Consider the following 23,675-nt stretch of genomic DNA (forward strand, 5'->3'; position numbering starts at 1 on the left):
TCATATATCAGCAAAGGCGACAGAAACACATTTAGTGTTTATCCCCAATGTATCACATCTATCCATAAATTGCAAAAGAAAAGTTGTAGTTTAGGGCCAAACGTGTGGTAGATTCCAAATACATTACTATCCACACTCACAATACCTCATACCAGGATAGTTTACGGTCATCAGTCAACCTACTGTATCTTAGGAATGAGAGACAACTGGACTATATGTGGAAAAATCTGTGCAGCATGTAAACTGCAACGGCTTTGAAGCTGTGAAAATAGCAGGGCTAAGGACTCCTCTTGTGTAAGCCATTATAAACTTCAAAATCAATGAGGCAGAAACAGTGAAAATAAATAACTAATTCTAAAAATCTCATGAGGCCAGCATATAACATTTTGTACATGTTAATATGAATACACAATGCATAATATGAATTTACATGGTGTACATTATCCATTATCCAACCCGCTATATACATTGAGAGACAATACCACAAAAGTTCATTTTTCACATATTAGTCAGCTATAAATGCAATTCTTGTTAAATAATTGTGTAACTATAAATAATAAAAAAATTTGGGGTTACATTTTTTGGAATAAATTTGAACTATTAATTACAGTAGATACTCGCGTATTAGTCGAAAAATTTATGCCTTAAAATTCATTCAAAAAAACAGGGTCGACTTATCCGCGGGGCAACACAATTTAATAATTATAAGCCAGCAATGGGTCTTTTTACTTCTGGTACATGCTTCCTCAGTTGGTTTGCCCAGTTGATTTCATACAAGGGATGCTATTGGTGGGTGGCTGAGAAGCTACCCAATTAGAGCAAGCAGTTAAGTTCCTGTGTGCTGATTGGCTCAGCGACGGAGTGCCAAATTCGATTCCGCTGCATTAACCAGAAAGTCTCGTCTTGCTCATTCAGCATCAATGCGTTTCGCTGTGTAAAGAGTTAACTTTTGTGCTCTTTTGTGTTTATCTTTGTGCATAGTTAAGCCCTTCGTTATGGCTCCAAATCGATCTGCTCCTGCTACTGCTTCAGAGGCCGTGCCCAAGCGCCAACGGAAGATGCAAACGATTGCCATAATTATAATTATTTATAATTAGTTTTACCCTCGACTTATACGCGGGTCATAACAAATTTCATAATTTTCGGCTTAAAAAATACACTCGACTTATCTGCGAAATCGACTAATACGCTAGTATCTACGGTAGTTAATGAATTGATTCACCTGTAACCATGTGTATTTTGTATTAATTTACTTATGGTTTATTTCACTTAAAAGTCAGAAAACTTCCTAGTATTTTAATAAAGGTATAAAATTTAATAATTTGATTTCAAATAAAGCATTTTATTCATGTATGCATTTATTCAATTATTGCATCTGTTTAAATAAACATGAGCTTTGAATTGTACAGGAGCTCACAATAAAGAGATCAGAGGGTTTCTTGTTGCGTGTGTGTGTGTGTGCATGTGTGTGTGTACACACACCAGCGTTGTCACTTCAGGTGACCTGTAAACCTGTTATGTGTTTTTATACCAGGTGTGTCATTGTAATATATTGCTAATATACCACTGCTGCCTTAAATGTTTTTTTTTGTTCTCCCAGTAAATGTCTAACCTTGTTTTATGCTTAAAGGTGGGCACTTTATTTCTATTCATTTGACCATGCAGCAAGGTGAGAGCTATCTTTTGTACAGTATGTCCTGCCTGCTAACTGTTAGGTGCTAGTCTTTGTCAGATATGCTTAGCATTATTTTATTGTTTTATTGGTTGGTACTTCTTAATGACACTGCTACCTTTGTAGTGTGTTGTGTGTTTTTGCTTAGAATGCATCTGCCTGCCATGCATGCATTTATGCGTCCCTTGGCATTTTACATGATTTCCATTATATTATGTCAGGGTAAAACTTCTTTTTGATGCAAGATTCTATCATGATTGCAATTTAAAAATTTAACAATTCCAGAAAAACAAGAAATGAATTTTTTAAAGCTTCTGAGATTTGATTTTTGTCCTTTTTTGATTTAGGTATAAGATTTCACAGCTCTGGTTCTTTGACTGCTGTGGTGGGCTGGTGCCCTGCCCGGGGTTTGTTTCCTGCCTTGCACCCTGTTTTGGCTGGGATTGGCTCCAGCAGACCCCCGTGACCCTGTAGTTAGGATGTAGCGGGTTGGATAATGGATGGACGGATGTTTCTTTGACTGTTAATTGTTTAAAAGACTGCAACTTTCTGCCCATTTTGGGACAGACCGATGCATGTATGACAGTCTTGTCTTTATTGAACTGCTATTGATCCGGCTAAAAATCAATGTCTGGGTGGTTTCTGTGTCATGCTAATTGACCTGCAAGGCAGTCTGTACATTTACAGTTCTATTTTTCTTTAAGGTTATCTAGATTATCAATTACTCTTGCTTTAAATCCTTGTTCTCCCTGAGCTTCTCTATTTAACCATGATCTAGCTTAGTACATAGATATTTCTGTGATACAAAGGCTGAGAATAGCAAATTTTCTTGACTAACTGGATCTTGACAGCAAGCAATACACAGTATATTATCAAAGCCTTTAATCATCCTGAAATTCAGCTCTTTGAGTTGACACCTGGGGAAATCCATTATAGGTTGCTCAAAAATGTTTTACTCATGCATCAATAGTTTTCACCTAAAAGCAGTAATTTGGAACATTTCAATTGTTTACTAAAGTTTTCCTTCCCTTAGTATCATAACCCCTTTTCAAGTAATGATCTTTACCATTCACTATATGGACAGAGGTAAGTAGACCATACATATAAATTAATAAAGTATCTATCTATCTATCTATCTATCTATCTATCTATCTATCTATCTATCTATCTATCTATCTATCTATCTATCTATCTATCTATCTATCTATCTATCTATCTATCTATCTATCTATCTATCTATCTATAATTCTCCAAGTTTTGGTACTGCATATGTTACATGTTTAATTGGTAATATGTATCTTACAAATATATAGATATACCATATATTGATTTTTTGCAGTAATTTTGTAAAATATACAGGAAGTGGTGTTTGTCTGAGATGTTGTTAAAGATGCATTGTAGTTGAAGGGCCTAGACAAATGCCTAACACCTACTTTGCATGGCAATAACATTTTCCGGAGGGTGGGATGATACAGTGTTTAGTGCAAGTGCCTACAGCTTGAGTGACTTGGGTTTGATAACTGATTTGGTTACTCTTGTTCTACATTTTGGACATTGTTTTAATGTTAACTAAGTCCTCTGTGGGTGCACTGATATCTTCTCTCATCTCAACTATGTGCAGGTAAGGTTAAATGACATCTCTAAATTGCCTGGAATGAGTAAGAATAGGTGTGAATATTTGCATTGGTGTATCCTGCAGTGGACTAGCATTCATTACAGCAAAGGGGATGTGTATATTACTGGTACTGTGTATATATAGTCCCTGCTCTCTCTCTTTACCTGTTTTTGTATATATATTGTGGTGGGTGGCTGGGCACCATACGCAGCCGGGTTCACCTGGAAGGACTGGAAGAGGGATTATACCTCCCCCAGGCCATGAAAGGACAGCCGCCCTGGTTGCTATGGGGCTCATGGGAACCGAGCTGGGAAGCTCAACCTTTTAGGGGCCCATGGCTACCTCCAGGGGGCGCCCGGTGGATCCTAGAGCCCTGGAAGCCAGCACTTCCGCCACACCAGGAAGTGCCGGCGGAGGTTCATCAAGGGGCACCTGGAGCATATCCGGGTGAGCATAAAATGGGCCGCCTTTGAACAGTCGAGGAGCCGGAGTCGGGAGGAAGAAGACAAAGCTTCGGAGTGAGGAAAGAAGGTGGCCCAAACAGGACCATTGAGAAGCCCGAGGATAAAAGGGTGTTTAGTGCTGGAGCACTGTGTGCTGTGCGGGACTTTAATTAGTGTAAATTGTTAAATAAACGTGTGTTTTATAGAACTGCCAGTGTCTGTCTGTTGGTGTTCGGGCTGGCTCTCACAATATGCAAGTGCACACTTGGGAGACAACTTCAGGGTTCATCTCTTGTTTGTTCCACTCTGGGTCAAGGGTAAGCACTTTCACCTAATGCCTCTCATTTCCGTTTACCAACAGACCCAAAACAAAATGGCTAGAAAATGTGTCATGTTACTTCCAGTTCTGGCACTTTGAATAAATAAGCTACCACCATGATGGAGGGCAGTCTGAAAAAGGACTCATGTCTGAGAAAATATCTCCTTATGAAGGCTGTTGTTATAATTCAAACCGCTTTTTCGCAAAAACCTTAAATTATGCTGGGTTTGCCATAGATATATATATAGTAGTATCGCCACATACACAGAGTACAGTGAAATTCTTACTTGTGTGTCCGACCTATATGTGTGTGCAGGGACGATGTATATTGTCTTTCCACACAGAAACAGAGCACCACCAATGCTTGTGAATTCACACCTAAATAGGCAGATTTTTTGTTATTGTTTTATTTCGTCTTATTTGACACTTTGCATTCTCCTCTTGATTTTCTCTCTTTTGAGTTAAGTTATATAGTATTTTCTCTATTCTTATATATTTTGACCTCTTAATATCATCCTGGGTAAGAGGCTTTTTTATAATATCCGCCCTCCTCTCTGTTGCAAAATAAATATAGACATTTATGTATCATATTTATTTTTCCAAACTACTTGCTGTATTTATAAGTTTGCAGTATGTACATTGTGGAGATGTAAAGCACACTTATAAGTAAGTTGCACAAAATTGCATAGATTCCTCAGAAATCCCTGAAATTGTATTTGTCAGAATTATGATGAGTTATATGATCTAACTGTACAGCATTATATGTAAGGGACATAAAAACAATAGTTTAAAAACATGGCATGATTTTTGTTTCCCTTGTGATAAAAACTGTTTTTTTTTTGTTTAAGACCTACACCTTTGTACTTCTCAGATTTGCTGCTGTTTTTATAAAGGACAGAATTAAAACAGAAAAGAAAAAAACTGGCTTAATTTAATTATTGAGCTATGAAGAGCAATAGTTATAGTTGTTCTCAGAGCTGAAATTATTGCAGTTGTCCATTACTTGTCACATTTCAAGAAACAATGACATCTATAATAACATATAACGGTTGTCTCCTTAAAGGTTGGTTCCTGCCTTGTGCCATACTTTGTTAGGATGGCCTCTGCCTCCCTGTTACCTTGTGGGTTAAGAAAACAGAAGAATGGACGGAGGTGTGAAATTCAAGTAAAATGAAATAACATTACATGAAAATAATCTGTGAAATAAATATGATTCTAAAGAAGACAACAGTTAAATGTGAACAGAGTAAAATAATATAGTATTGAGAGGTGCATTTCTATCAAAATGATAACATCTAAACCTTTAAATAAGAGACTGAGGATGTGTCAGGCAGGACCTCGATGAACTCTCCTTGAAAAGAGAAGTTAAGTGACCCTGTCATTGTTCATCTGTTCCTTTCTTATTAACAGAGACTTCCTTGACAGGGTGGCTGGAACTTTAAAATGAAGATGAATGATGAAAGCTCACCTTAAGTATATATATGTTTCAGTGTGTCTTCCAAAGTAACTTCAGAAACATGACACCAAAACAAGAAACTTAAAGGAATAAATGGAAAGCTTAATGGGCTAAGAAAGTCTTTGGATTAGAAATCTGTAGATGAAAATCCTATTTACCAAATAAGACAGCCAGAATTCTGATTGTTTCAACAATAGAGAAAAAATGCATGTTTTAATAAAATGTCTAATTATACAACTTCATCTAGGTGTTACAGTATAATGGAAGAAACTGATGTCAAGCTAATACAGTATATATTTATGTGAATCTTCAGAGAAAATGTGGTTAGTTTACAAAATGTGCTGTACTATTGTGACATTGTGAAATTGTGAAATTAAAACCTGGATGGAGCAGAACTCTTTAAAATTAAATTGCAATAAAACTGAACTCCTGCAAATTGGGACTAAAATGCAACTTAATAAAATGAGCTCCTTCCCAGTCTGTCTTGGCGGTGATCTCATCAGACCTGCCTCTACTGTAAAAAATCTTGGTATCATTTTTGACTCCTCCCTCTCGTATTCCGCCCACATAAATCACATTAAGAAACTTTCTTACTTTCACCTCCGTAACATATCACGTGTTCGCTCCTTCCTCTCCTTGTCTAATGCTGAGAAACTTGTCCATGCTTTTATCACATCCTGCATTGATTATTGTAATTCCCTACTGGCAGGTGCCCCTTCTAATCTTCTATCACAGCTCCAGCTTATTCAAAACTCAGCTGCAAGAGTCCTTACTCGAACCAGCAGCAGCGAGCACATCACACCCATCCTGCATCACCTCCATTGACTCCCTGTGTCTTACAGAATTGAATATAAAATCCTACTAATAACCTACAATGCCTTAAACAACCTTGCACCAAACTACATCAGTGACCTTCTCCATCACTTTGTGCCTGCCCGCCCACTAAGGTCCTCTGATTCTGGCAATCTTGTTGTACACCTCGCTAATCTACACTCCATGGGTGACAGGGCCTTCAGCTGTATAGCGCCCAGACTCTGGAATGACCTACCGAAATTAATCAGGTCAGCTGACTCCATGAATTCTTTTAAAAAACAACTCAAAACTCATCTGTTCAGGAAGGCTTTTAGCTCTACTTGACTTTATTACCCTTCTCTCAGTTTACTTCTCTGTCAAGATGCTCATGTAACCTGTGTGTGTGTGTGCTAGACCCTCAATTATGTTGTCTGTTTTTTTTTTCAGAATTCACTGTATTAATCTTCTTTATTTATGTATCTGGTTTGTACAATGCTATATACTGTATACGCTGCCGTTCTTTACTATATTCTGTAAGTGCCTTGAGCATGGGAAAGGCGCTATATAAATAAAATGTATTATTATTATTGTTGTGGATTGAGTGCAACAGTGATCACATGTAGGGCTAAAGTCTTCTACTGTTTTATTCACCCTTCTAGAGAGATGTCACCATTGCACAATGAAGTGACAACAACATATGAGATGATCAGATTATGACAACAGTGATACTGATTTATATAAAGATTTGGACTGGTGAGATATCTGGCCAGAGAACTTAAAAAATTACTAGTAAATGGCTGGTATACTAAAAGATTAAAGGCAACAAAAAACACATTATCTATTGCCTTTAAAGTTGTAAAGAGTTACAGTATTCTTAAATTAGGCAAAATTTTTAAATGTGCAAAAGGGCCAGTCCTGTTATTAAAAAAGGGCAGTAATGTTCAAAGAACAATATAACAAAATCAGAGTCCTCCTTCTTATTTAATATAAGTTACATTCCTATTATGGGGTAGATATCCTATTATTTTTGAATGTGGAATTAAAGTGTTATTTATGCCCCTTAATATGCTTACTCAGTCTTACTTTAGCTTCATCATTTTTGGATAGAAGTAATTTGTAAACTGTTGGTGTCAACCATTTAGGGAATATGGCACTATAAAATTAAAATTATACTTTATGAAGCTAGTACAAAAATTTCAGCCCAAAGCAGTGTTTTCTGTGAAATATGGCTACTTTAAGCTGAATACACTGTTGGAATTATTCCCTGTCTTCAATTTTATAAAACCAAAACAAATCAACAGTTTCCCCCCAGCCCCTTAAACATTCACATGTACACACTGTGATAGATGGCCAGCGGCTCAACCTGGCCGGGATGCCCACAGAGTAGAAGAATGGGGGAAGCCAACCTCTTTGGGACACTACTTCCCCCAAGACGTTAGATGGCAGCTTCCCTGGAGTGTAGCAGTGCCCTGGATTCCCGCAGGGCACCATGGGACATGTAGTTTTATACCACAACCCTGCTGGGTATTGATAGTGCCGCCAGGGGACTCTGTGAGAGAACCTGGGGAGTCATAGCTTCCCCAAAGCCTGGAAGTATGAAGTCATGAGGATGTAAGCCCTGAGGTACTTCCAGGCTGATTAAAGAACTTAAGTTCTCCTTCTGACCCAGAAGTGCTATCAAGTCATGTGAGAGGAAGAATAGAAGCACTTCCAGGTTGAGGACTATTTAAGAGACTGCTGAAGACCCAGCAGGCGAGCCAGAGTCGGGTGGAGGTGGATGAAGGTTAATGAGAGGTGGGAAGGAGAAATAGAGATAATATTGTGCTTTGTAATACTTATTTGCCTGTTTATTGTGGCTGTAGTGCTTAGGAAGCACTGTTTCTGAGAAGAAAAAGAATTAAAATACTTCTCAGTGCTTTTACCCTGTGTCCTAAGTGTCTGTCTGTTGAGTTTAAAGGGGCAACAATGCCAGTTAAATATGCTGTCTTTTGAAATGTAGTTGATGTTATGGAGAAGTTAAGCTTAGTTGATAAACTAAAAATCATTCAATACAACAGAGAGACTTTATACAAGGGCTCTCCAATACATTTCAGAACACAGAAATAAAATCCTGTGTAATTTACAGTTACTTTACATTTGCTCCTTTGCACTGAGATAATATCACACAACAGTAAAATACATTGTTGTGTTTTTAGTCAACAAAATAAATTCTGTGTTAACAGTTTGTGTTTTATATTTCACCTTCCATTTTTGATTCCTAAAGCTGCCATCAGTCTGAAGATAATGGAAATGCAAATCTTCTGAAACACAGAGGAAATGTAAAGAAACTCCTGTATTGTTGTCTCTTCAACCCTGTGATAATTCAAATCAGCTACTCAACAAACAGATGATTAATGAGAAGTTATGTTTAAATGAGCCTCTGAGCATTCTGCAACAAGTTGCATCTAACTACAATGCTGTGTTTTAAACATATAAAATTGTTGTACAAACAACTTTACTATATTAAATATTTAAATGTGACCACATTTGAACAGTCAAATCCATAGTACCTCAAAAGAATGCATATTCTGATCTAAATCATTTTTAGTGCATGAGCTTGTCTAAATCAAATGCCACTGACTGTATCTGATAAAAAAAAAAAATCACCATTTAGAAGTGAACGACCAATTTAATAAAGCATGACCTATGAATCTTTATTCGCCAATTCTTGTACAATATCACCAAGTAAAGGTTTGAATGTTTCCAAGTATCACTTTCTACCACATCCTTGGTAACTTATTTAATATACATTTGCTTCTCTGTGTGAAGGAGCACCCACTGTATTAATTTAACAAACACTAGCAGTCACTAGAACAGTATTTTGGGGATGTACCTTAGATCGTGACTGCTTCCTCCTCCATTTAATCTCAAGCTCAATATGGGATAATATCTGTCAAAGTCATTTATATCAATAAAAAGAGTAAAGGAAGTGATTAAGCCTTGGAGCAACAGCAATCTTGATATGTTCAAGTTTTTCTTTGAAAGTATTCAAACGCACAATAAAACAAAGATTTATAATTTTCAAAAAAAGTCCATAAGGCCTCTTGAGGTAAAAAAAACCCTTTTGATAAGACAGCAACTATACATTGTATTGATGTTGTGGTCAATATTCACACTTTTTGAAATTAGTCCATTAACACTAGAATCCCTGAAGCCTATGAAAAAATCCTAGGCCACATTAAATTCCTTCACACCTCTCCATCTGTGTCTTTTGTTTTGTACATGTGTTGATCAGCACAAGCAGCAAGCAGCCTGCTGTCTCTTCCCCCATTCCCCCCACTTGACGGAACTCAACTCCGGCAAAAACTTCTCCCAGTTCAAGCCAAGGCTCCTTATCTGCGTATGAGGTCCCTGGAGTTGTATAGAGTAAATAACACAGTATATTGATATTTGGAATGCATACATTTCATGTGTTTTCCGTGTCTACAAAGATCTGGGTAAGTGTAGGATGAAATGAAATGCGAGGCAAGAAATGCTGAACACATACCTAAAGCAGAAACTTTTTCCATGTTATACTAATAATGATGTGAAGTGTACAATGTGTGAAGACTTTAGTCCAAATATCAAATAAACACATGCACTTTTATTAAAGAATATAACCAAAGAAAAAAAAATCATTCGATTTACATGTTGCTGTCAATGACTTAAAAACCCAAGCTCAAATGTCAATTGACTGGAAGTTGATGTGTATACTTGAATGGCACAGAGGTAGGAACTGCTGCCTTATAACCCAAAGGTCCCAGGTTCGAGTGTCTGTGCTATGAGCATTGAACTTGCGCTATTATTATTATTATTATTATTATTATAATATAATACAAACATACATTGGATTTGAGTCTGTAACACCCGGTGTTTTTTTTAGCTACCTACAATAGTTAGCACTTGTTTTTTTATTATTCAGTTTTATTCTCAGTGACGTTCACGTGGTACAACGAACTTGCCTCTCTAAGTTGATGGTGTTTATCTCCATTCTTTTCACAAGAGCAGCGATGACCACAGTTGGTGCTGTGGCTGATGCCTGCCCAGAACTATTTGTTGTACTGGCAATCAAAGATAGGATGTCCCTTGACCAGTATAAGACTGGACAAAGGCAGGACCGTAGCAATAGACATCTTCTTCACAGTGCTTGCGCTGGCTAATAGACTGCTGCACCACAACGCAACTCTGCTTGGCACCAAAAAGTAAAATGGGACTTCCACCTGCAGCTAAACTCACTTCAGTACGTGGTTTTCGTAGGCTTTACAGATTCCAGTGTTAAAAGACAATTGCTTGACTCACTAATGTCAGTTCTGTCACGATGCAGAAACTTCCTAGTCAACAAGTGAATCAGTTCTGCAATTTCAGTCTGAATAATTGTTCTCAGTAAGATCATCTCTGTAGTACAATAATTGAAGTAATGTCATTCCCCCTGTTTTGCTTTCATACTTACCGAAAAATGTTTGACTAATTTAAAATTTGAAAACAAGTAAAGGAAGGATTTCTAAATCTTACACAAGATCCAGGGAAGATCCGTATTTGGAAGTATTTTATAAGAATTGCAACCTGTGATTCAGATATTACATACAGTAATAGTAAAGCAGGTTGCTCTGCATTCTACACTTTTTATTGTTTTTAAAATGTTATAAAATATGCCATGCCAACAAAAGTGAAGACGGCACCATAAAAACAATGCTTTTTCAGTTACTTATATACATTTTTCAAAAAGACTATATTGGTAATAATTAAAAGATGAGTTAAAATATGTTGTAAGAATCAAACAATATCACTGCTCCTTTCACAAAGGTTCAGCTGCTGTAAAAAAAAATAGCATTATCTATTTCTATACTTTTTTTGTTGCTTTATACCCAATAATTTTGATAAACCACTCATAAATGAATTATCCCTGCAGTATCCATACAATTTTTGGAGGTCAACTATTAAATACAGCCTTTTTTTGTTATGTCTAAGAAATCACAAGATTAGGACCAAAAGACAGAAAATAGCTAAGACTGGGTAGATTATTTTTAAATGTTAATGCTTATAAAAATTATAGTTGCTTATTGGGGAAATCCTTTATAGTTTGGAGGAGACTTACAGTGTCTTGGGTCAGTGTAATGTGGGCCCCAATATCTAGTGTGAGAAAAGGAGAGTCTGCAATGGAGGTAAGACCATTCACTGCACTGCAAAATATGAAATCTAAGCAAGTGAAAAGTATTTATATTATAACATTAAATCTTGTTTTCCTTATTGTAAGAATTATTGACTTATCAAAAAATTTGTCCATCCATCCATCCATTATCCAACCCGCTATATCCTAACTACTGGGTCATGGGGGTCTGCTGGAGCCAATCCCAGCCAACACAGGGCACAAGACAGGAAACAAACCCTGGGCAGGGCACTAGCCCACTACAGGGCTCGCACACACACACCCACACACACACACCATGCACACAGTAGGGACAATTTAGGATCGCCAATGCACCTAACCTGCATATCTTTGGACTGTGGGAGGAAACCGGAGCACCCGCAGACATGGGGAGAACATGAAAACTCCATGCAGGGAGGACCCGGGAAGCGAACCCGTATTTATGATAATTTAGCTTATTTTAAGAAAATCTGTCAAGTAAAATGTTCTTAGTCCATTGGCAGATTTTTTTGCTAAATAGCAGCAAAACAATTCCCATTTAAAGTTTTTTGTCTAGTTTTTGCATATGCGTTTGTTTGTGGTGTGGGCTGCAGAAGTGGATTTTCATTGGATAAAGGATAAAGCTCAGATGGTGTATAGGCCTTGTTTATCTTTTTTAAACCTTTATCATTTTAATACTATGATATATTTATTTAAAAAAATCTAATTTAATGTTTGAAACACTACACATCAAAGATTTTCATGTGTTTGCAGAAATGTAATAATTTTTATAAGTCATGAACTAAAGTGAACATGTCTTATCACTACTCTTGGGCACTCTAGTATGTCCTACAGTATGTCTTGGATTAAGTGTTGTTTAAAACTCAGCTAAATAAGTAATATCAAATTTTATAAAGGAAGAAAATATCCCAATGATGAAAATCACTTACTTCCAAAGTCCTGCACTGTAAAATTCTCCTTTGTTGATGGCTCTGGTAATGGCTTATACGAAAATCTTTGACCATCATTAGGTATGTCTTTGTCCTTTGCACTAACAATTTGAATAATCTGAGAAAAGAAATAGACAATATATTCTGACATAAGAGTAATACAAAGTGATTTTCACAGTTAAAAAAAAAATCATACACAAAACAGGAAACACATTTTATGGAGCCCCATTAACGCTTATCCACACTCACACAATGCCCATTTGCAGTCGCCTGTCAGCCTAGCACATTAGTCTTTGAGAAGTGTGAAGACAATCAAAGTACCCCAAGAAAATCTCACATAGACACATACAGAATATGGTAACTTGATACAGATAGTGACTCAACCAGATTCTGGTGCTGTATTTAATATTTAATAGCAGCTCATTAAAATTAGTTATACAAGATGTTTCCAAACATAACAAACTCTTTATATTTCAGAATCAAACAAAACAATTGAAGTATTGCATTAATATGCATTTTTCAAGGTAAAATGTCAAACATCTTAGAAACAAATATATAACTGCCATTATTCAAAATTGTTTTAAAGTATATGACTTAACTTGATTATTTTTAAAGCATAATATTACATGATGACAAATATTAACACTCTTACCTTGCTGATAAAGTTACATTGAATTCTGTAATGCATCTGTTGTTAATGTGACACATGCATTACCCTAGAAAATCTTTTCATGTTTTTCCATTGTTATACTGCCACTAGGTAAATAATTATAGCTGTTAAAAGAAGAGTGCAGCACAGCAGTGTAGTGGATAGTTCTGCTGCTTCTGATTTTGGGAAAACAGTGTGATTAATGGGACGGGGTCTAGTTATTCAACGGGACACTGTTTGTGTAATCAACACTCTAAAATTACTGGACCTGAGTAGCGAAATGGCTAGTCTACCTTAAATGGTAAATTCCTCTGTATTTGACTGTATAAACTCATTCCTTTTAATGTTCATCTTATTCACTTTATTAAATAACAACATTCGATGACATCAAAGACATCAATCAAAGGCATCAATCGGTTGTTGTTAGTTCAGAATGCAGCAACAATAATCTTAAACAGCAAAAGAAAATCTGAGCATATCTCACCAGTTTTAACATTGGTATATTGGTTACCAGTGTCCTGTAGAATCAACTTTAAAATACTATTAATGGTATCATTAAAGTTATGAATAACCTTGCTACTTTCTCCATTTTGGAGTGCCTGTCCACTTATATTCTTGGTCATATCTAAGATCCTCAAACTCTGGTTTGCTTATTATTCCAAGAGCTAAGCATAAAATTTGGTGTGAAGTGGCTATTGCTGTTATGCACCAATAATCTGGAATACTTTATCAACAGGAAAATGCCAGACTAATATCAGGGAACATTTAAAAAAAAAACTTTTTGAATTTGTTTTTTCATAGCTGCATTATAGTTCCACTTCTAATAGATTATACTGTAAATGCCTTGAAATATCATATACTTCTTGGTTTTGCAATCATTATTAACCTCTACAAAAAATCAATCATAAAATCAGACCCCGACTTATACACCCGTTCACCGTTTCTTTTTTTTTACATCTTCTTGCCTCGTCCAATCTTGCATCAGTTTCTCAGACGCATCGAATTTTGTTGCAGCAGCACAGTTGCCAATTTCTTTTGCTACTTCAACAATGTTTAATTTTAAACTAGCTTCATATTTTCTTCTGATGGAACACTTCATCGTAGATAAGGGATGCTCTTACAATAAAGGTGTATGAGGGTGTGAGATACAAAAAACACAAATTGGTGCAAACATTGCTTCAGAATAGTTTGGGTATTACCGTGTGGTCACGTAGGCACAAGAAAGAAAGAGAGAGGAAGAGAGAGAGGTTAGGAGCACGCACTGATACAGTGCATTGCCACACCCACATAGAAAAAAAAGGCAGTGTGCTCTGTGGTTACTCTCTCAGGAGGGCGTTAGAATATCATAACCCCTTGTACCAATAGTGTTAGTTTTCCACATTCGACTTATACGACCGACATTATAAAATACTGAAATTATTGAAATTATACTGTAAAATCAAGTGCCAACTTATGAGTATATATGGTATGTAATTGCACATTAATTTATTCTTATTTACTATTTTTGGTATTTCATTTATTCACTCATATACTTATTTATTAATAACTTGTTGTTTCTTTTCTTGCATATTTTCGTTAACCTTTTGTAAAGCACTTTGAGCTACACACCTTGTATGAAAATATGATATAAAAATAAATTTTGTTCTTGTTTTATGCATTATGAAGCACTGGCTTTTATCCATTCAACATGTCTAGTATCTTCAAATAATATTGAAAATGCTAAATATTTCTCCTTTTTTTAAACATATATTTGTAGTATGTATTTATTTTTGCAGCAGCACTCCCCCAGATTTGGTTGCACAAAAGCACAGTTTTGTACTTATAACTTATTTAATTCCTAACATATACTGAAAAGGATCGTAATGTCATGAATTGTGATGTACAATGAGGCAACATTCACCCGTCTGTTCATCAACCTGCCCCTTTTCAGAATCTACTTAATCCAATTTTACGGCCGTGAAGATATTAACTTATCCCAGCAGAACCAACCATACATGTCATGTTCGCTTCTGGAGGACAGGATGTTAATTTTCCTCCTTTCTTGAACATTTTTTGATAAAAATGAGTCTTATGTCTTTAGGAGCATTGCATTATAGAATTATTATTGTTATTATTGGGAAATCTGAAAATAAAACACATTAATTTCTAAAGTTTTCTAGTATGTATTAATAGACATAAAAATATTCTCTATTGATTTATCGAGATTTGGAACATATGTTTCCGATCCTGTGTTTATGGTGAAACTCTCATACTGTACACACACCCACACTTATTCATACTCAAAATCAGAATTGTCAGTCAACCTAACACATATATTTGACATGAAGGAGGAAACTGGAATAAGAGAAGAGAATATACACATACACAAGGAAGAATGTGAAGACTCCACACAGATAGTGTTCAGGTTGGGATTTAAACCATGCTCTTAGTGCAGTGAGACTAAAGGACTAATATCTGCATCGTGGTGCCAACACTTAAAAATTGCTGGATAGATTTACAGATTCCATTTTGCCAGTTGCTCTCCCTGTCTCATTAAAAGAATAAGACATTCTCAAAAATAGTTTACTCCAATTCAGGTAGCATCTCAGGAAATGACAGGAACCAGTACTGTACAATGTACAGTCCATTACTGAGCACACTGAAACACACACTCACATTCACCCAATATTGAACTGCTAAATACCTTAGCATGGATGTTCCTGAGGATGTGAATGGAATTCAGGGTACCCGGATGAAAACCCAGAAATCCCAGTCAGAGTAGGTGCAGACTCAACACAGAAAACAACTCAGTATGGAGCGCAAACCCAGAATGCTTGATACATGTCATTACAGCACTATCCATTGCACCATCGTGCCACCTCACATTTATGTAGTGTCACACACAAAGCGCATCGGAGGCAGCAACAGGGTCTGGTTACTGTTGAAACGCTGGCACACAGGACTAGTCATGTGCACTAATGCCTTTTCTCCTTCTTTGCAGGAACAAATAAGAATGACTGCACTTCCTATTTCAACACCACCACTTGGATGATGTCACTTCCCACTGATGACCTGCCTCTTCCTCCCTCTCAGCCATATAAACACAGCAACCCTCTTGTTCCACAGTCATGTGTATGACTCAGTCCAGAGAGATTACTTTCTTGCTAACAATCAATCTTTTTTTGTGCAGAAATCTTAACAATATATGTGGTGGATCCCCCCCATATCTTTATTTTTGTCTTTTATATCATTACAGTAGCTTGTGTAAAACTGACAGAATGCATGCTGAGTGTAATCGTTCTTTATTTCACATTAGAAATTAAGCCAAATCTAATTTTCAATACAACTGAGACTGGCGAGGTACCTTTGGTAGCTTTCATAAACAGATGTAAGGATGAGTGAATACCCAATAAATTCAGAATTGTACCTGTAAAGGGTGTAATGCTATCTTGTGCCAGTTTAAACTGACCTGTAGCTATCCAGCACCCTAATCATGATAATGCTAGGTAAGCTGAAGTGTGTTCTATTAAGAGGGGAAATGACATAATTGTTACACACACTTCACACCTTAAATTTAAATACATATTTGAAGAATGTTGCTTCCATAAGGCCCACATGCTGTATAAAACATACAAACAGAACATTAGATTAAATCCAAGAGTAATAACTGTGTTATATTTTAATCACAGTATATTTACAATATACAGTATTTGCAGTTTTAAACTGAAGCTTGCAAAGTGGTAAAACTTAATACAATGAAAGATAAACTGATTTATTAATTACTAACAATCCTGTTTCTGCATTATGTGCACAGCCTCACCAGAAATTGTGCAAAATAAGTAATATGCTTTCCTCAATAATTTTAAAATGTGTATAAAAACCCTCATCTTAATCTTAAGCAATTTTTTTTGACAATTTTTCATGACATGCTTAATTTCTTTTTTATCTAGAAAAAAAATGGATTTTATAGTGTGTGAAATTGTCTTTTTATAAGATGCTGCAAGCCTGTTTCTGGCTCATGGGTCAGGACTAGTTGAACAAGATTCTATCATTAGAACACTGTTAATGTGCAACCTGAACTTTTTTGAGTTTAGCAACAGGGCTTGAAGGCTTTGTCCCTTTATTCGCAGCATTAAATGGATGGAGCTAAGTGGCATCTTGATCTTCACCCAATGCTGAGGAGAATCACCCAATTGTATTGAGTTTGAAAAAATACAAAACAAACCTTACATGTCCTCCTTCTTCTTCTTAAAAAAGAAACCAGCAGTATAATACTCCTGTTTCAAAGAAGACTGGTGGTCTGGTGTGGAGATAGCAGGTATATAGAAAATTGCTTTTTTCAATTGTTTGCCAGCCTTGTCCGGTCCTGCAAACACAAGGCAGTATGGTTGTTGCTATCAGGCAGCCCCAATGTCTTGTGTTTGAATTGTCCAGTTTGTGTAGTTTGTGTTTTCTATCTGTGTTATTGTGGCTTGTCCTTTTAACCTCAAAGCCATTTGATATTAAATTTGAGGTGTTTCTATTTCAATTTAACCAATACATTTTCCTGATCAGTAAGGGCCTAAGTTTGCCTAATGTGTAAATCTGTATTCTGCTAGGTGACGATTATGGGTATCATAATGATCTGATCAGGCATCAGCATTCAATTGTTTGATTAATTTTTCTGTGATGTTTCAAATGATGTGCGAACTTGCACGTCTTACTAGTCATTGGAAAAACAGGAACAGATATTATTAGCTAGGTATGTAAATGGTACGTAAATGTTAGCGTTGGATTAGTAAGTCTGTACACATAAAGGAAAACTGACACCTTGAAAAATTAATCAAATTGTATGCATGTCATGAGTCGTTGCTGCTTTGACGCTGCAAATACATACAACAACCTGGCTATAGAATATAAAAAATACAACTAACTTCAGTTAGGTACAGAATACGTTTCGGACAGATGTATGCATTTAAAGCTTTTTCATTTTCAGACCATGGACTGTGAATTGATAATAAGATAAATAAAATGAACAGAACTTTAAAAAAGAATACTCAAAGGGTAAAATGATCCTTCCATCCATTTACTACACCAGTTGCTATGCTTCAAGATTAAACTAAACTTCTGGAAAACATGAATGAATTAAATATTGGAACAAATACATTTTCAAACATATCAGAACTTAAAATTTACATTATTTAATGAGGGCATTTATAATTTATTACCATTTGATTATGTAGTATTTTTTTTAAATTAACATACTTGCTTGTAAAATGAGAATGTAAACATTAGCTGATTGTTTTTTCAGGTAAAATTAAATATATTTTAATGCAAACAAGGTATTGCTTTACAAAGAAATTCACTATGCGGCTCTAGGACCGAAATAATGTCTATTTTTCCCCATTTGTTAGAAACAATTTGTTATTGTATATGAAAGATGATGGATACCTGTCCTGGTTTTGAATTTTCACACACAAAAGTCTCATATGGTACTGAAAATTCAGGTGGAAACTCATTAACATCCAAGACATGGATTGTAACTTCAACTTTGTTGGACAGCACTGGGTTATCTACATTAAGAAAAAAGCACATAATTAGTTTGAATTACATTTCCAACATTGTTATCTAAAAAGATTACTTTGACACAGAAATTGTAAAGGGTAATCTATAATAAAGCACTCATCTTTTATTGTATTATCTTAAGTTAAAAAATATCAATTTTACCAAAGCAAACTTTGCAAACAAGAAACAAGCAGATACATAAAGCTTGCAATACTGTGGTGTATGCTTCTATTTAGTTATTGGACATGAATGTAAGATTTTAAATTTCCCTAAATTCTTTAATTTATTTTAATATTTACAGAAATATTTTTATAAGTACCTGTGAGAAAGAAAGAGTGTCTTTTTTACCTACCTGGGGTAAAACATTGGTACAGTCCTAAATATGTTCTTATACATGGAGAACAATATTTTCATTAAGGACATATTTAATGAATATTAGACTAGATGAGGTAAACTTTATTAATCCCAAGGGGAAATTAAATGCATATAGCAGTAAAAACTTAAAAAAAGCTACAGGTTCACAGGACAAGTAATAAAATCAATCAACAGATAGATAGATAGATAGATAGATAGATAGATAGATAGATAGATAGATAGATAGATAGATAGATAGATAGATAGATAGATAGATAGATAGACTAATGTATATTGTGCATTAATAGCAAAATGAACTTAAACAGTATAAGAATTTAGCCTGGGATGTTGGGAGGAAGCATTGAACTTTCTGATAGCAGCAGGCAGAAAAGCTCCCCAGAGTTGCTTCTTAGCACAATGTGGGGGAATGAGTCTGTGGCTAAAAGTGTTCCAGACAGCACCTCCTGAAGGGGATAGTTCATGTTGGCATATAGTTTTACCACCATTCTCTTTTCCACAACAACTTCCATAGTGTCCAAGGTTAGCTCAGTGGTGGAACAGGCTTTCCCGATATGTGTGTTCAGGCATTGTGCATCTTTTGAACTAAGTTGTTTTTCTCGGAGACCACAGTGTAGAACAATACAATGGGTACTACAGACAAGTAAAACATTTCCAGTAGCTCGCAGCCTACATCAAAAGACTGAGTCATCTCAGAATGTACAGTCTGCACTGGCTCTGTGTTGTCAGAGCAGTCTAGTTTATTGTTTATGTGAACCCCCAGATACCTATAGCTCTGTATCACTTCCATGTCCTCCCGTTGAATAATAACTGGTCTCAGAGGCTCCTTGGAATGCCCACCACCAACTTTTTTCTCTAACTGATGATTAGCTGCAGGTGGTTCTCCCTGCACCCCAAGATGTAGTCCTCCATAAGCCTCCTGAACTCTGACTCAATTCCATTATTAATGCAGCCTATGACGGAGGAGTCATCTGAGAATTTCTGTAGATGGCAAACGTTGGTATTGTACTAGAAGCCGGTTACATAGAAGGCAAACAGGAAGGGAGACAGGACAGCTCCCTAAGGTGCTTTAGTATTACACAACATTATTTTTGAACCACAGTCTTTGAGACTCACAAACTGCTGTCTGTTGGTCCAGTAGTCCATGATCCCAGGGGCTATGGTGGCTTCAAGATCACATGCCTTGAGCATTTTCTACAGTTGATGAGGCAGAATGGTGTTAAAGACACAGGAAAAATCAAAGAACATTATCATGACTCTGGTGCTGGCATTGTCCTAGTGGGATTAGGCCCTGTGGAACTTGTAGATCAGAGCATCCTCCACACCTACTGTATATTTGTCTGATAGGCAAACTGCAGAGGATCTAGATGTTTGGAAACATGGGGTCGTATTTAGGACCAGCCTTTCAAAGGTCTTTATGATGTATGAATTAAGCACAACTGGTCTGAAGTCCTTGGATCACTGGAATGCACTTTCATTGACACTGGAACCACATAGGATTTTTACCTCAACTGTGGAACCTTCTGCAAACTCAGGGAAAGGAAGAACATGTACTGAAGGACTTTACAGAGCTGGTTGGCACAGGTTTGCAGCACCCTGGAGTTCATTCTATCTGGAATGATGCTTATATTATGACACAGAAGCAGAGGTGGGGCATTGCCACAGCAAGTATAGATTATACTTCAATGTGATAATGTCACATTTTCTAGTTTACATTTAAAACATCCAAACACATCTCAATGGTACCCAGAAATATGGCAAAAGACAAAACTGTAACTGAACTATATTTTTTTTCTGCTGACATCCTAAAGTTGAAAGCTTTTGAGAAAAAAGTAAATATGTAGTAGCTTCATTACATTTTTTCAGGTGATGGTAGACATGTAAGGTGTTATACAATTTATTAAATTACATAGGGCTCAACATTGCTAAAATGGCTGACCTGATCTGATTTTATTTCAGCATTTAGTATGAGAGCAAATACAGTACCAGATATGATGTGCTACATTTCAACAATCATGAGAAAGATGTTTGCATTTAGATCTAATAATGTCTAGGCCTAGGAATACTATACAAATTGATATAGTATTTTTGATGGTTTACTAGACAATCATATTTTTACACATAAGTATATACTGAATATCAAGTATGTGATACTGTAGAAAGTTGAGAATTGAAAATGAAACCTGTAGGGAGCTTAGGTTTGCCACAAAGAACAATGGATCAAGTAGAAGGAAGTTTAATGAGGGTATGGTGTCCAGAAGGAGAGCTGAGGAAGATAGTTCTATGAAGCCGGTGTTAAAAATAATCTCATTGTGTCCCAAGACTGGGGAAAACATAAATGTTTAATTTCTGTATTATATTGCCATGTGTCCAGTAGCCCATCATTTTAAACAATCAATATCAGGCATTGTATTTAGTAAGCCGGCTCCTGATTTTAATGTCATAAGAAACCTAAAATTAGATTAATGTTACTGTGAAAATAAAATAAAATATACAAATAGAAGAATAAAAAAAGATTGTTTGTGCAGTGCTAACAATGGCATAATACCAACATTATTTTCATATTATAAAATGTTTACTATAATTAAGACACTAGCTGCATACCTGCATGCATTCATATAAAAGCATAAGAATAATTAACATAAATAATGACTTACTTAGAGATGCTTAATAAAGTGATAAAAAAGATATTATTTTATGATGTGTAAAAAATATTTTAGAATTTTTAGATACAACATTAGCCATTATGTTGTTCAGATTTTGTAAATATTCTGGATAGAAATCATGCTCAAAATATTTTCTTAAAATCACAGTAAATTAGTTCCATCTTGAGGCTAGATGTTGAAATTACCACTATGTATGTTTTCTTATCTACATTTCATTTTGTTGCATACAATCTACAAATTTGTCTATTTTATTAGAGCTGCAGGGAGTAAAAGTCTATCCACGTAGTAATGATCTAAACCATGACAACAGCCCTGTCGATCAGTATAATATAGTACTATATATTATACACTTTTTTAAAAAATCAACTTGTGTATGTACTTCTTTATTTTATTTGGTTTAAATAATGACTCATGCTTTGGCATCTACAGCAGAAGATGTTTAGTACAACATAACCAGATACCAGTGGCAAGGCTGATAGGGTTATTACAAGCTCTCCAGCTAGAGGTAACCAACCTTTTTCTTAGTCTGAGCACAGTGTGAGAAGAGCTCTGATGTGTGTGTACGTCAAGAAAACAGCAGGTCCTGATGGTATAACAAGTTATATGATGAAGGTCTGTGCTAACCAGCTAGCTCCTGTGTTTATCACTATATTTAATACATCTCTGGTCCTGTTTGTAGTCCCTGCTTGCTTCAAAATGTCCACAATTCCTCCTGTCCCCAAGAACTTCTCCCCATCCAGCTTGAATGACTACCAGCCGTGTGATTAAGATGTGATTAAGGACCACATCTGCTCCTGCCTTCCTAAAGACATGGATAAAATTAATTTTGCATACCAAGCAAACAGATCCTAAGATGATGCCATTTCCAAGGTGTTAGACTCCACTATTTTAATGATTTTTAGCTCAGCCTTGAAGACAATTGTTCCCACTGGACTAGCAACAGAATTACAGAATCGGGGTTTCTGCTACATCCTATACACATGGATCTCGGACTGGAAAACACACCTACGGCTCCATTACCCTAAACACTGGCGCCCCCTAGGGGTGTGTTCTTTGTTCCTTGCCGTACTCACTATACACACATGATTGTTTAGGTTTAGGTAGATTTTATGATCCCATGTACTGCTCAAACACCATTGTAAAATTTGCGGATACAACTGTTATATGCCTTTAATAGCAGCAACAATGTTAAACCCTACCTAGACAAAGTGGTTGGTCTGTCACTATTGTGTCAAGAAAACAGTCTGTCCATCAGTCTGCAAAACAAAGGAGCTCATAGTGGAGTTTACCAGGAAGAACAAAATATAAAGAACTGAGTGCACACCTCTGTTCATTAATGGTATTGCAGTGGAGAAGGCCGAGTGTTTCATATACCTAGGAATGAACATCAGAAGTGACTTCACATGGTCCACACACACAAACATTCTGATGAGAAAGATGAGGCAGTGCCTGTATCATCTCAGACAACTGAAAAAATTCAGAATGTCAAAAACAATACTGAAGCCCTTCCATCACGTAGTCATTGAAAACATTCTGGTAGGATGCATCACTGCCTGGCAGACAGAGAGTTGTGCACTTGTGTGAGTGCATCATGGGGATATCACTACCATCCCCACAGGACCTATATACAAAAAGGTGCACTACAAAGGTAGCCAAGATCATGAACGACTCTCACCCTTTCTACAGCCAGTTTAAATGGTTAAGATCTGACAGTTGCCTGTGTTACCTCAAATCATGAACAGAAAGTCTGAGATAGAACTTTATTTCCCAGGAGATAAAAACAACAAATGGTCATCTTGTCATGCATTTCACAAAATTATAAAAATAGTCATCTGTTATTTATATTTTTTAACTGTTATTTATTATTTAATAATTATTATACCTCTATCTCAGGGGTGGGCAAAGTCAGTCCTGGAGGGCCGCAGTGGCCGCGGGTTTTTGTTCCAACCCAGTTGCTTAATTAGAAAACAATCCTTGCCAATAATTACATTTCATGGCTTGTTAGTGCTTCAACTCTGCTATGTCAAGTCATTCTCATATCCTAGATTTTTTTTTCCATTCTAAGGATATCGTCC

At 36.1% G+C, this 23,675-nt stretch overlaps 1 protein-coding gene across 2 annotated transcripts in view; it reads right to left on the reverse strand.

Annotated features, from left to right (window-relative positions):
• LOC114653469 (cadherin-12-like) overlaps nucleotides 1–23,675 on the reverse strand; it is a 348,240-nt gene that overhangs the window by 14,768 nt on the left and 309,797 nt on the right. For both annotated transcript variants that reach the window (XM_051929400.1, XM_028803816.2), the window contains exons 8-9: nucleotides 18,449–18,570; nucleotides 12,391–12,508 (exon numbers count right to left, since the gene is read on the reverse strand). In XM_051929400.1, coding sequence (XP_051785360.1) covers nucleotides 12,391–12,508; nucleotides 18,449–18,570 — 240 coding nt within the window. The remainder of the gene's footprint in view (nucleotides 1–12,390; nucleotides 12,509–18,448; nucleotides 18,571–23,675) is intronic.

Source organism: Erpetoichthys calabaricus, chromosome 6, assembly GCF_900747795.2.
Source record: "Erpetoichthys calabaricus chromosome 6, fErpCal1.3, whole genome shotgun sequence".
NCBI classification, from domain to species: domain Eukaryota; kingdom Metazoa; phylum Chordata; class Cladistia; order Polypteriformes; family Polypteridae; genus Erpetoichthys; species Erpetoichthys calabaricus.